Source organism: Salvelinus sp. IW2-2015, linkage group LG17, assembly GCF_002910315.2.
Source record: "Salvelinus sp. IW2-2015 linkage group LG17, ASM291031v2, whole genome shotgun sequence".
Taxonomy (NCBI): domain Eukaryota; kingdom Metazoa; phylum Chordata; class Actinopteri; order Salmoniformes; family Salmonidae; genus Salvelinus; species Salvelinus sp. IW2-2015.
Window position 1 is genome coordinate 29277987 of NC_036857.1, and position 14648 is coordinate 29292634.

The window sequence follows — 14648 nt, forward strand, 5'->3', positions numbered from 1 at the left end:
TCAGCAAGCCCTGACGCCCACTAAGATTGTTCTGAAATCATTTCTGTAGTTAGAAACCGATAAGGCATGCATTCCTACAACATTATTTTGTTGATAAATAATTTGATCTGAGAAATTAGCTAATTGATTGCACCCAAAATTGTCCTTATAATTCATAGGATTTAGACAATATTCAATAAATATAGTACCCAACATCCAATTTGGACCAAAATTCTTCCTAACAATGAGTAAGACATTACAAATCCAAAAACAAATGGTAAAAATCCACCAACGGACCCCCCAACACCCTATGCCAATCCCAGCGAAGCTGCAAGAAACCCTATTGTACTCGTTGGTTCCACAGCAGTGAGCGAGCTCCCTTCACCTACTCCAAGAGCTTTGGAGAGGCTTCCCAGCCTCAGTGCTTCTCTGCAGAGTGAGGAGACACAATCTGGGCATGTTGTCAGGAGGACCTCAGTAACAGGGACGGGTATCACTGAGTTCCATGTGTTATTGTCATGTAGAGTCAAGTTAGAGATGATCCTGAAGCATCCCATCTGAAGTCATGGAACTGGGTGACGTCAAGGGAGTTGTTCTGGGTACTAACAGGCACAAGAGACCTATCCATAAACTGTGCGATAACATCAGCATCAACTCACAGGAAGGACGGTCTGAACTCTCAACAATAGACACCCAGAATCTGATTGAGGCTGCGCCGCTCCAATGATCTCAGGAGTTCCTCAGAGGTAAAAGGGAGAAGGCCCAGGACAATAGTGACACACACCTCCAGCATCATATCTCAACATGTCTCACCATAACGTCTCAATATGTCCCCCTTTGTCTCGGTACAGAAAGTCTTTCTCACTGCCTGTTGATGTTTCAAGTCTAGTTCCTGTCTTTTATACACTCTGATGTTTGTTCTCCTGTGACTATGACACAATAGGTCAGAACATTTGCCGTTTGTGCTGTCTGGGTCTTACAACTGTGGCTCCATCTAAACACGGCAAAGGTTGGGAATCAATCAGAGCTGCGTTATGGCACCGTAACAGACTAAGTGTTGTTATTGAACTCCACATGGGTAGTGTTTACTGTGAATGTGATCTCTGCAAACGTCGGGGAAAAGGACTTTAAAAGGCTCATTGTCACCGGTCTAATGCGCTGCGACAATGATGCCAACATGAAAAGGACTAAAAGAGATGACCCGGGTAAGAGTGTGTCATACTCAAATCTAGGAATGGACAACTGAGATGCAGGATTAGAGACTTCTCATGTCTCTCTCTTCAGTGTCTCTTCTGCTCAGAAGAGTGTGTGTAAAAAAACACAAAAAGAGGTAAGCGCTGAACATTTTTCAAACAGCTTGGAAAATGAAAGTATTTTGCTAGATGTCAGCAGGAACGGGAATGCCAATATTGGGAATGTATTTAGTAGGAAGGTGTAGTCCATAGATGTGCCGTGTGATCAAATAAACTCTGGTTCCACTGACTGCATGCTTCTGACAGCTAAAACACTGAAACTCCATTGAATAGCTTTGGTTCAGAGATAGTTGGGAGTTAGTTTCATAAACAGTAGTGATGGGCATTCCGGCTCTTTTCAGTGAGCCGGCTCTTTTGGCTCCCAAACGGCTCTTTAAAAAAATATGTTTTGTATTTTTTCAAGTTAAACAGTTTGCGATAGTTTGACTATATGATTGGTATTAAAACAATTCTAATTAAATGATTAAATGAAATCATACTCTACCTTAACCACAATGTATTTAAAAATGCATTGGTTTGTTATGAAAAAGAATGCTATTAAACATTTGCATTAAAAGTATAACTTTAATGTATATAAACAAAGGGCATATAAATCTAACCATTCAAAATGAATACAATCTGAAGAGCATAATAGAATATTGCACCATATCAAAGAAAAATAAATAACAATTTGAAATAAATGTAAAAAAGAAGGATGCTATTACACACGTGTATTTAAAGTCTAACTTTTTAATGTATATTAACAAAGTGCATATAAATGTAACAATTCAAAACGAATACAATCTGAACAACATAATAATAGAATATTGCACCATATCAAATAAAAATTAATAACAATGTGCAAAACTGCAGCATCCCACTTAAAACATGAAACTGGTCCCTCTTTTCTCTCTCTTCTTTATTGACATGTTATAACCAGCAGCACACAGCAATGCTGACCATATTTAGCTTTTATGAGAGATTTGCATCCAGAAATGCAAGCTGCCTCACTTTCGAGGGGCTGATGCGGTTTCTTCTCTCGGTAATTATTTGTCCCGTTTTCGAGAAGACCCTCTCAGAGGGAAGGGATGTGGCCACTATGCAGAGTCTCCCTGTCATGACTTTAGTAAGCCGTGGGTAGACAGAGGCCTTGTTCTTCCACCAGCTCAGAGGGGCTCAGAGGGGCTCCTCCAAATAGGATCGGACCTCCATTATGGCATCTGCTGAGGGATTCCTTCGTGCTGCATCCCCAGTTGTTCTCTCGTCAAACAGCATCCAAACAGCAGACGTTTGTGGCACTACTGCTGGTGCTTCTGCTCACTTTGATCCCTCTTCTTCCTGTTGCCCTGGTGCCTGAGCCAGCTGACTGCTGGGGCTGTCCCTCCCTGCTGCGGAGGTTATTCTTTGAAGACCCTCATCAATCGCTCTGGCATCACTGAAGGCTAACTTCTTAAAGCTGGGGTCAAGTGCAGCGGTTTCTGATAGCACGTTATTATATTCCATTCTGTGGAACTTTCTGTCCATTGATGAACATAGGGTGTCCATCAACTCTGTCACATGTCCTGTGGTTACATTTGCTTCTCTCTGGCGGCTGGCTGTGATTCGCTGCAGACCCTTACACAGGAGTATCATTTTTGAGGCTGTCACATAGCTGAAAAGAGAGAACAGTAACTTATTAGTTCATGTTTTGTCTACTGATACCACATTATCATCTACTGTTCATATACATATATAATACTGGATTAAATAATGATGTAGTAATAACTGCTTACTGTACCTCTCTCCACTGATCTCCACAGTGACCTGCTCAAAGGGTTCCAGAACTCTGCACACCTCCTCCATCACCTCCCATTCCTCTTGGATCAGAGCATCAACAGGTGCATTGACAATGGCCAGGGTAGAGATGATGGCATCCTTTGACTCAAGAAACCGCTTCAACTTGTAAAATGTTGAATTCCACCTTGTAGTGCAGTCTTGTTTAGGCCTCAGCTCAGGCATCCCCATCTGGCGTTGTGTAGACGTTAGTTTTCCAGCACCTACTGTGCTTTCACTTTGTCCACAGTGGGCTTCTTCACCTTCAGAGCATCTCTTACAATCAAGTTGATTGTGTGGGCAAGACATGGATGATGGGTCCATTTTAAAATGTTCATGGGTTTGGTTATGTTAGCTACATTGTCGCTAACACAACAGACCACTTCTCCATCTACTTGCCATTCTCTGGCCACTCTCAACAGTTCCTCTGCCAAGTTATCTGAGGTGTGTCTGTCGCTGAACTCAAAGTAGTCCAGAAGACAGCTAGACATCGAAAAATCTTCAATGAAGTGACATGTAACCGACATGTAAGAAGTGGTTACCCTTGATGTCCAGCAGTCAGTGGTAAGGCAAGCAGTAGCTTTTTGGACTCCTTCCCGCATTGAAGCCTGTGTGCTCTCGTACAGTTGTGGAATAAGTGATTTTGAAAGGGTTTTCCTGCTTGGAATTGTGTAAATTGGATTTAGACTATTGCTATAATTTCTAAAACCTCTGTCCTCCACGATCGAAAATGGCTGGAAATCGGTGGTAATCATTTTAGCCAATGCAATATCAATTTGGCCTTGTTTTGCTACAGACAGACTTTGGCATAAACTGGTCCATAGAAGAGTGCGTTGCTGTGGGTTGTGGAGTAGGCCTACTTGACTGAGTGGATACATCTCCACGTGTGGAGGTGCTGGCTCCACCACTATCACTAGCAGGCCCGCTAGTTTCTCGAAGCTCCGCTACAGCTAGCTTCACAGTTGGGTGCACAGTTCGTATATGCCGGTGTAGGTTGTGCGTAGAACCGGCTTCATATGAGATTTTGTTTTGGAAAATTCTACACTGTGCTCTAACATTGTCTACATTATTAAAATGCATCCAAATGCTACTGTGCTTCCGACTCATTTTCCAGCTGTTGTTTTCACAGCTGTCCTTCCTCTCTCTCCTCGGCTGCTAAGTGTGACTGTGAGTGAGTTGGCTCGGCTCTCCCTCACGCATCTTTGGTTCATTGGTTGACACTGCGTGTCTGATTGACAGGAACAACAGGTGAGGCTGTTAGTCTGAGCAGACAGTCAGAACGAATGTTTGCGCTTGAGCATTTAGGCCTATATTATTTTATTTCTTTTTTTGTTCTTTGAATTAGTTAATTCTAATAATTTAAATCTGTTGATTATTCACATCTTAATTTTTATAAATAGATTTGGCTCTTCTGATATGCAAGCCGGCTCCCAACGTTCACCTACAAGAGCCGGCTCCTAGAGCCAACTCGTTCGCAGACGTCCCTTCACTAATAAACAGCCACGTTAGAGCTAGTTTCACTATATACTGTACAGTGAGGTCTGAAATTATTGACACCCTCAATAAAGATGAGCAAAAATAACTGTATAAAATAAATCATTCAAATACTGAGCTGTATTGTATGCTAAACAAATTGGGAAATTATATTATTTTATACTAATACAATTGATCAGAGAAAGAGATTTTGTTTCACAAGTAATACTTTTTTCTCCTCAAAATGGTAGGGGTCAAAATGGTTGACACCCCTATTTTCAATTCCTTTTAATACCTCACCTTGCAAGGATATCCTTTGTCTGCGCTGGACTGCCCTCTTCAACTCAAACCATACGTTTTCATGATTCTGTATAGAGGTATGGTCTAAGATCCTCACCCAATGTGTTCTCTAACTCATAAAAGATTTTAGAAAAAGGCTCAGTGCCATTATCCTCACAAGGTGAGACATTGAAAGTTATTGAAAACATGGGTGTCAATAATTTTCATCCCTACCTATGAGATTTTTCTTTAAATTACTTGTTAAACAAAATCTCTTTCTCTGAGCAATTGTATTAGTAAAAAGCTATAAAAATGTTTAGGATACAATATAGCTCAGTATTTGAATTATTCATTTTATACAGTTATTTTCACTCATCTTTAGAAAGGGTGTCAATCATTTCAGACCTCACTGTATATGGGAGATTAGGGCCATTGGAACATATCTGCATTGATAGATTTTGGGAGCGAAATTGCAAGCAAACCTATTGTTTTTTATGTCATTTTTCTTTCTTTCTTATTACTCTTCTGCCTTTGTCGCAATATCTCAATGCCCGATTGGTAAAATGTTTTCTACTTTGGTATTATCAAAGTATATCAACACTGCTACTCAGATACCAAAAACAGCACCGATTGGCCCATAGGTGGCGCTATAATACGCATTCAAAGTCTAAGGCTCAGCCCCGTCGCCCCGTTTTATTATGTATAACCACGAACCTTGGTATATCAGTGTTTCTCATCACAAGGAACAAATTTGCCTCAAAAACACATAAGGTCCGACATATTCGATTTTTCTCATGAACCGTAAATCCGATTGACTCAAAACTCAGAACGTATTTTCATCACGTCAGTCTCTACCAAGTTTGAGTTAAGCGATACGTCAAAAGATGGAGGAGAAAATCTCAACCTTGTAAAAAAAAAATGTGCATCCTCAATATCTCTCCACTTTATCAACTTGAAACTTAGTGTTTTTTAATTGTTACAAGTACACAAGGGAGGATGTATAAAGCTTCCATGCCACTGTCTCTTTTAGCCTGCATATAAGCCATTACCCTGTTTAACACTATTTTTGTACTCGTATTTATAAAATAATAACAATACATTTTTAGTTAGTGAAGAACAGGGGAATCTCTGTTGGATTGAACCTCTCTCTCTGTGAGTTAACTCGTTACTTTTCTTTTATAATTTTGTTGGCTTGCTACTAATTTGAAGGGGCTCTGCCTAGTGTGAACACCTTAACCTGTTGATTTAGAGATTTAATAAAAAGCTTATTGAGCAATAATCTCTTTATCACATGCGTATATGTTGTGACATAGTGATAAAAGTGTTCCTTTGTATTGGTGTAGAAATATATCCTGGTTCGTCTATCATCTGGTTTATATAACAATATTTAAGGTGAGAGTGAAAAGGTAACTTTGTATACACCACTGAAAAAAAAAAATGTTTACTGTGATTTTTGACGTTTTTCCTCATTGTTGCGATCATAAAGGTAAAATCAAAGAACATATGGTTTTGGCTGTGGATTAAATGAGTTCCCCAAACCAATATATACATTTTAAGTTTTTTTGGGGGCCATGTTGACCCAACACAGGAGAAGCCATGACCCAAAACTAAAATAGCATTCTCACCATTGACATATCTACATGTCGACCTGAGGCATTGATAAAATGGCACTACAGGTTTTGTTCATGTGTCCCAATTTTAATCCTTCTATACCACGGTACATTTTTTAAAAACGTATCTACAGGACAATACAGCGGTTGTATATAGCCTAGGTACTAGCAGATGTAAAGACTCTAGTGCATAACTTGAAACTACCAGGCATTTCATTTTTTTACGCACACACACACAAACACACTTGATAGGTGTGTCTAACCTTGAGGTGGCGTGCTGTGAAGGTCAGAAGGCGTGCTGGGATCACTCTTCCCGATGTCGTTGATGGCGATGACCCGGAAACGGTAGGACACATAGGGCTGCAGGGCAAGGTTCACACTCTCTTTGGTTCCACTAACACGTTTCAGCTCCTCCCAACTCCACTCGTTAGAAACGGGATCCTTAAACTCCACCCGAAACTCTGGCGAGAAGGATGGAGCGGGAGAGAGAGAGAGAGAGAGAGAGAGAGAGAGAGAGAGAGAGAGAGAGAGAGAGAGAGAGAGAGAGCGAGCATCAGCCATCAGTGTCAATGCCACTAAGCAGAAGATATGAAGTAATATGTGACAACGGAGAAATCACAGTCCATGTAACGAGATAGCAAGTTTTCATGTTCTCAGGAGAGATGCAATAATATAACATGATACGATATGGGGTTGGTAATTCAAAGCGCAAAGCCTCAAAGTGATCTGGTTATCAAAGGCAGGCAAGAGGGTCCATTCTGTCCGCAGACCCAGACAGCTGTGGTCATCTACACTGAAAACTACATTAGAAACAGGACCTCACTCTCCCATGGAGAGATACATGATATGGTGGCTATGGGTTTATAGTTAAAAGCATCACAGTGGTCTAGTATCAATTGGACCTGGGTTCAAATAGTTTTAAAAACATTTTTAATACTTTTAGCATTTGATTGAGCTTGCCTGGAGAGACAGATAGGTGGGGTTTGCAGTTTGCAATGACGGGGCTATTACATTGGCTACAGTGTGCCAGGCAAGCTCAATCAAGAGTTTGGAAGAAAACAAATCCTACTTGAACCCAGATCTAGTATCAGTGTCAGTTGTGTATTTGTATTTATTATGGATCCCCATTAGCTGCTGCCAAGGCCCTAATGCCCCTACTCCACCACTACCACATATATACAGTACAACATCCATGTGTACGTGTGTATATAGTGCGTATGCTATCGTGTGTGTGTGTGTGTATGCATGTGTCTGTACCTATGTTTGTGTTGCTTCACAGTCCCTGCTGTTCATTAAGGTGTATTATTGTCTGTTTTTTAAAATCTAATTTAACTGCTTGCATGAGTTACTTGATGTGGAATAGAGTTCCATGTAGTCATGGCTCTATTTAGTACTGTGCGCCTCCCATAGTCTGTTCTGGACTTGGGGACTGTGAAGAGACCTCTTGAGGCATGTCTTGTGGGATATGCATGGGTGTCCGAGCTGTGTGCCAGTAGTTTAGATAGACAGCTTGGTGCGTTCAACATGTCAATACCTCTCATAAATAAAAGTAGTGATGAAGTCAATCTCTCCTCCACTTTGAGCCAGGAGAGATTGACATGCATTATTATTAATATTAGCTCTCTGTGTACATCCAAGGTCCAGCCGTGCTGCCCTGTTCTGAACCAATTGCAATTTTCCTAAGTCCTTTTTTGTGGCACCTGACCACACGACTGAACAGTAGTCCAGGTGCGACAAAACTAGGGCCTGTAGGACCTGCCTTGTTAACAGTGCTGTTAAGAAGGTAGAGCAGCGCTTTATTATGGACATACTTCTCCCCATCTTAGTTACTGTTGTATCAATATGTTTTGACCATCACAGTTCACAATCCAGGGTATCTCCAAGCAGTTTAGTCACCTCAACTTGCTCAATTTCCACATTATTTATTACAAGATTTGAGTTTTAGAGTTTTGGGTTTAGGTTTAGGGTTTAGTGAATGATTTGTACCAAATAAAATGCTTTTAGTTTTATAAATATTTAGGACTAACTTATTCCTTGCCACCCACTCTGAAACTAACTGCAACTCTTTGTTAAGTTTTGCAGTCATTTCAGTCGCTGTAGTAGCTAACATGTATAGCATGGAGTCATCCGCATTCATACTGTAGACACTCTGGCTTTCCTCAAAGCCAGTGCTAATTCATTAGTAAAGATTGAAAAAAGTAAATGGGCCTAGACAGCTGCCTTGGGGAATTCCTGATTCTACCTGGATTATGTTGAAGAGGCTTCCATTAAAGAACACCCTCTGTGTTCTGTTAGACAGGTAACTCTTTATCCACACCATAGCAGGGGTTGTAAAGCCATAACACATACGTTTTGCCAGCCGCAGACTATGATCGATAATGTCAAAGGCCGCACTGAAGTTGGCTGTTGTGTTCATTCAGTATCATGTCTGTACCTATGACAGGGCTGTTGTGTTCATTCAGTATCATGTCTGTACCTATGACAGGGCTGTTGTGTTCATTCAGTATCATGTCTGTACCTATGACAGGGCTGTTGTGTTCATTCAGTATCATGTCTGTACCTATGACAGGGCTGTTGTGTTCATTCAGTATCATGTCTGTACCTATGACAGGGCTGTTGTGTTCATTCAGTATCATGTCTGTACCTATGACAGGGCTGTTGTGTTCATTCAGTATCATGTCTGTACCTATGACAGGGCTGTTGTGTTTATTCAGTATCATGTCTGTACCTATGACAGGGCTGGTGTGTTCATTCAGTATTCATGTCTTGTACCTATGACAGGGCTGTTGTGTTCATTCAGTATCATGTCTGTACCTATGACAGGGCTGTTGTGTTCATTCAGTATCATGTCTGTACCTATGACAGGGCTGTTGTGGTCATCTCCAGCGGTCCAGCTGAGAGTCACTCCGCGGTCTTTAGGGTCAGAGACCTGGAGCTGGGTGGGGGGATTTGGACGGTCTGGAGAGGGGGGGGTGGGGGAGAAATCAATTTAGGGTTAACAGTTCAGCATGAGTTGAGGCATACAGCACAGTATCAACGTAACACTACATATTGAAAGAAAGAAATACAAACGCTGTAGAAACAATATACCACACGGTGTTATCGTTATCACACGTTCATATTTCCATACCAACTGTAGTGGAAAATGTTTCTGAACTTACTAGAGCATACAGTAAGTTATACTTAGAGCACAGAGTGTACTGTACACAGCATCAAAGTATTACTGCATAGTACAACACAACAGAGGTTAACCCCAATACCAAACATTTTGACATTCACATGGGACATTTCCATACCAACTATATTGGAAAATGTATTAAAAACACAGCATTAATGCATCACTGCACAATAGTACAGTACAGAAGCACTGGCAGCATCATACCACATATGAAATATGACATTGAAATGGGACATTTCCATACCGACTAGCGTGATGGATCCGCTGGCCTCAGCCATATCCAGGTTAGTGATGACCTCACAGGTGTAAACCCCCTCGTCCTCTGTCTGCACGTTGGCCACGATCAGGTCGGGGCCCTCAAACGTGTACCTGGATATAGGGATTGTCATTGTCAGTATTGTCATTGCCGTCGTCAGTATTGTCATCGCGTCGTCAGACGTATACCTTTACCGTAAATAACAATACGCGTAATACCGTAAAGAGCCGTACAGGTGCCGGCACACACAGCTGTGTTTTCATGAAACTTCAGGACTTTTTGGTGCACATTTTTTTTACCATGAAAAATCCTATTTTCCCTAACCCCTAACCCTTAAACTAACCCTAACTCCAAAAACCCTCAACCTTAAGCTTAAAGTAGCATTTTAACAAATTCATGACCTGAAAAACATTGACTTTTCAAAATAGTTATTGTTTTCCTACCTTGTCAGGACATTAAGGTGAAATGGTAGGACATTGGGGTCCTTATAATTTAGGAAAACAAGTGCACGCACGCACGCACCCGCACACACAGAGACAGACACACACCCGCACAGCCTTAGTAACAGACTAAACATGTCCTTACTTGTCCTCAGCGTACGACTGCATTAGTTTCTGTCCACTCCTCCTCCATTGGATGTGTGGGGGGGTCAGTTTGGAGTCCACCTGAGCCAGGCAGGTAAATATGACCGTCTTCCCAGGCCTAACACGCAGGTCCCCGGGAGGAGACAGGATCACTGTCCTGTCTGAGAGAGAGAGAGAGAGGGTTAGATAGAGACATGATTAGATACATGGTTAGAGAGAGCGAGAGAATTAGTGTGCATAAGTGTGTGCTGTGCATGTGATTGAATGAGTCAGCATGAGTCTATACTGTATGTGTGCATTTATGGATACGCGCGCGCGTGTGTGCGCGCATCCCTGTGTGTGATTCATGGCCTACTCACTCAGCACCTCCAGCTCAGCGTTGATTGACATGTTGGTGTTGCTGATGGAGCAGGTGTACAGGCCATCGTCGTCGTGGGAGACGTTGGTGATCTGGAGGCTTCCATTGGTCAGCAGGTTAACCCTGGGGTCAGCCAGTAGAGACGCGCCATTGTACACCTCCCTGGATAGGAAATACACAGAGATACATAGAGATGCCTATACAGAAAACACAACCAGAGAGGATGGAAAACCCAGAGCCATAACTGTAATGCTCGTTAAAACAGACCAAGGTAGGATTTTGGCTGACTGGTTGCCAATGAGGAGAGTGACACATTTGTTCCTTGTTGGAAGATTTCTTAAATCTAATTAAATAAGCTAGTTCCATAGAAGAATAGAAACTAATACAGGCGTGTCTCACCATGTAACTTTAGGTCTGGGAGACCCAAAGGTCTGACAGTGTAGACCAGCCTTCTGTCCCTCTGTGACGGTGTATGTCTGTCCGTCCGCACTCAGGATCTGAGGCGGCAGCTCTGGAGCAGGATAGCAGGGAACAGGTTAATCAATGCGATCTACTTGTTGTTAACAAATACACAAACACACATATGCACACACAGAGCACCTCCTCACCGATGACGAAGATGTAGGTATTGACTAGGATGGTTCCGTGTTTGTTGTGGGCCTGACACTGGTAGACTGCTGTATCGGTGAAGACCACATCTCTCAGAATCAGAGCTCCATCTCTCACAGTACGCCTGGGGTCCAAGTCTATACCTGAACACACACAGCAAGTCAGCAAGACTTTCTACCAAAGCACAATACTGACTGCCATATTACAAACGAAAGCTCAATTTTAAGTTCATTATTTAGAGTTGGCAATAGCCAAAAGACAGGAAATTCAAATGAGCAACCCAACCCTAAATTTGACCTATGTAGATCAGGAACAGCAGCAGGTGTAATACGCTGAGTTTGCAGTAAAACCTTGTAGGTCAAATGTGTGTGTAATAGTGTGCGTGTGTGAATCCTGACCTGTGATGGGATTTCCGTTCATGCTCCAGGCGACAGCAGGAGAGGGAATGCCATCGGCCTGACAGACCAGTTTCACTGTCTCTCCTGGGGCATAAAGCTGGCTCACTGGCTCCTTGGTCCAGTACGGAGCAGCTATGACAAAACACACAATACAACAACAGTATTATACACACCACACTACACAAAACACAACAGTATACACATTACATGATACAGAATGCAATGATAAAGCATATGATAGTATTAAACAGGTTAATATAGCATCAACACCCAATAGTATTACAAAAAAATACATTAACAACAACAACAAGATCATACGTAACAATCAATGCACATAGAACACACACAATACAGAGAACACATAGAATACACAGACCACATAGAATACACAGAACACACATAGAATACACAGAAAACATAGAACACACAGAATACACAGAACACATAGAATACACATACAATACACATAATACATCGAATACACATACCACATTGAATACTAATAGAATACACATATAATACACATAATACAGAGAACACATGGATTACCCATAGAATACACATAGAATAGACAGGACGCATAGAATACACATAAAATGCGCATAACACATATAATACACAGAACACATAGAGAACACATGGAACACACAGAACACATAGAATACACAGAACACATAGAATACACATATAATACACAGAACACATAGAATACACAGAACACATAGAGCCCATAGAATACACAGAGCACACAGCATATATACAGAACACACCGAACACACAGAATATACACAGAACACATAGAATATATACAGAACACACAGAACATACACAGAATATTCACAGAACACATAGAATATATACAAAACACACAGAACATACACAGAATATGCACAGAACACACATCATATACGTATACAGAACACACAGAACATACACAGAATATGCACAGAACACACAGAATATATACAGAACACACAGAATATACACAGAACACACAGAATACACACAGAATACACACAGAACGGCAATAGCCTCAGCGTCAGTGTTTAGATAGCATATGTTCCGTACCTTCGACGCTGACGGTGTAGATGTGTGTGACCGTGCCCTGTGAGTTGTTGGCTGAACACTGGTATTCTCCCCCGTCGCTCTCTGAGATGTTACTGAAGCGCAGCAGGCGGTCAGACAGATCTCTGAATGTACGAGACTCGGACAGCTGACCGTCCTTCCTCACCCACTGGACTGTAGGGGTAGGGCTGGATGGGGAGAGAGAGAAAGAGAGGGGGGGGGCGAGGAAGAGGCAAGATGTGTCAAGAAGAGAAACGTCAAACAGGCTCACATTGATTGATAGATATAAGATAGTATATGCATGTATACACACACACACTTGTATATACACACACACTTATACACACACACACACACACACACACACACACACACACACACACACACACACACACACACACACACACACACACACACACACACAAAATAAAGACAGAGAGAGAGTTAGATTTACAGGCCCTGGACGATGCACTCTAGCTCCAGGCTCTGGCCCCGGAGGGTGTGGTAAGTGCTGTGGGCCCCTGGGGGCCTCATCATCTGGGGTCTTCGGTTCCGCACCACTGAGTTAGCTGGAGATGGAGGGAGGGAGAGGGAGTAGAGGGAGGGAGAGAGAGGGAGCGAGAGAGAGAGAGGGGGTAGAGGGAGAGCGACAGAGGGAGGGAGAGAGAGGGAGAGGGATGGCGGGATGGGAGAGGGAGGGAGAGAGAGGGAGAGAGAGAAAACAGACAGGTTCATACATATGTATTAGTAATTGCAAGGTTGCCGAGAGCAGTACAAAGGTGCTGATACAGCAGTCACAACACACACAGACAGACACTCACACTGCGTTTAACACACAAACTGAACTCTACCACTGGTGGGTTCAAGTGGCGATCAGAGCCCTTAGCAACATATTTCCCCTCACAACCACCCACCCACACACCCCTCCCTCCCACACACACACAAACACACACACAGCAGAGGAAGTATGTTACCATAATAAGCCTTCCCCATCTTTGACCTCTCTCACACAGATGCTAACCGCTCTGCCCCCAGCCTGTTAATAACAGTGTGTGTAGGACAGTTGTAACCCAGCATGTGTAGAGCATCTCATTACCAGTGTGTTATGCAGATTACAGAGCCCCCCCCCCCCGCTGGCTGTTGGACTCCCTCCTGTCCTGACCATGTCTGGTCAGTAGCCACACTACTGTAGAGGCAACACTACAGACATCTGACATGCTTCTCTACCCCCAGGTGGTTTGGCTGGGGGCTGCGGTACCGTCAGTGTCTCTATTGATCAATGTCAGCGTGGCTTTGTAACTAACAAAGAGAGGGCTTGCGAAAACCCATACTGTAACATGGTGACTGACGATATTCGTAGTGATTGACGGTGATTGACTGGTACTGCCTATCTGGGGAGTTACCATGGTGGACAAGGTCAGTCTACGGTGTCTTACAACGGATACTGATGTCCGCACACTCATTACAGGCTGTAGCAGTCACGGTGACAGGCTCCGTGGAGAGGCTCAGGTACTGTGCGTTACAGGTGTAGTCTTTATAGTTGTACTACGGCGTTACCAGGGTGACTGAGGCACGGTGTACTTACAGATGGTTACGGTGAGGCTGATGGGTTCCTTGGAGAGGATGGTGCGAGCACTAAGGTACTGGGCATTACAGGTGTAGTCGTTGCGGTTGTCGTCGGCTGTAACGTGAGAGAAGTAGAGGTTCCCGTCCCGGCCTTGGGTCACGCGATCATTCAGCTCAATGTGACGGAGTCCTGGAGGTGGAGGGGAGGGACGGACGGACGGAGGGTAGGGGGGAGGAAGGGAGGAAGAG

At 42.9% G+C, this 14648-nt stretch overlaps 1 protein-coding gene across 1 annotated transcript in view; it reads right to left on the reverse strand.

Annotated features, from left to right (window-relative positions):
• The window catches only part of l1cama (L1 cell adhesion molecule, paralog a), a 113022-nt gene that overhangs the window by 15833 nt on the left and 82541 nt on the right, over window positions 1-14648 (reverse strand). The window contains exons 5-15 of the mRNA XM_070447741.1: window positions 14419-14589; window positions 13288-13402; window positions 12837-13021; window positions 11769-11900; window positions 11370-11513; window positions 11161-11272; window positions 10763-10923; window positions 10405-10564; window positions 9808-9932; window positions 9242-9343; window positions 6649-6846 (exon numbers count right to left, since the gene is read on the reverse strand). Coding sequence (XP_070303842.1) covers window positions 6649-6846; window positions 9242-9343; window positions 9808-9932; window positions 10405-10564; window positions 10763-10923; window positions 11161-11272; window positions 11370-11513; window positions 11769-11900; window positions 12837-13021; window positions 13288-13402; window positions 14419-14589 — 1605 coding nt within the window. The remainder of the gene's footprint in view (window positions 1-6648; window positions 6847-9241; window positions 9344-9807; window positions 9933-10404; window positions 10565-10762; window positions 10924-11160; window positions 11273-11369; window positions 11514-11768; window positions 11901-12836; window positions 13022-13287; window positions 13403-14418; window positions 14590-14648) is intronic.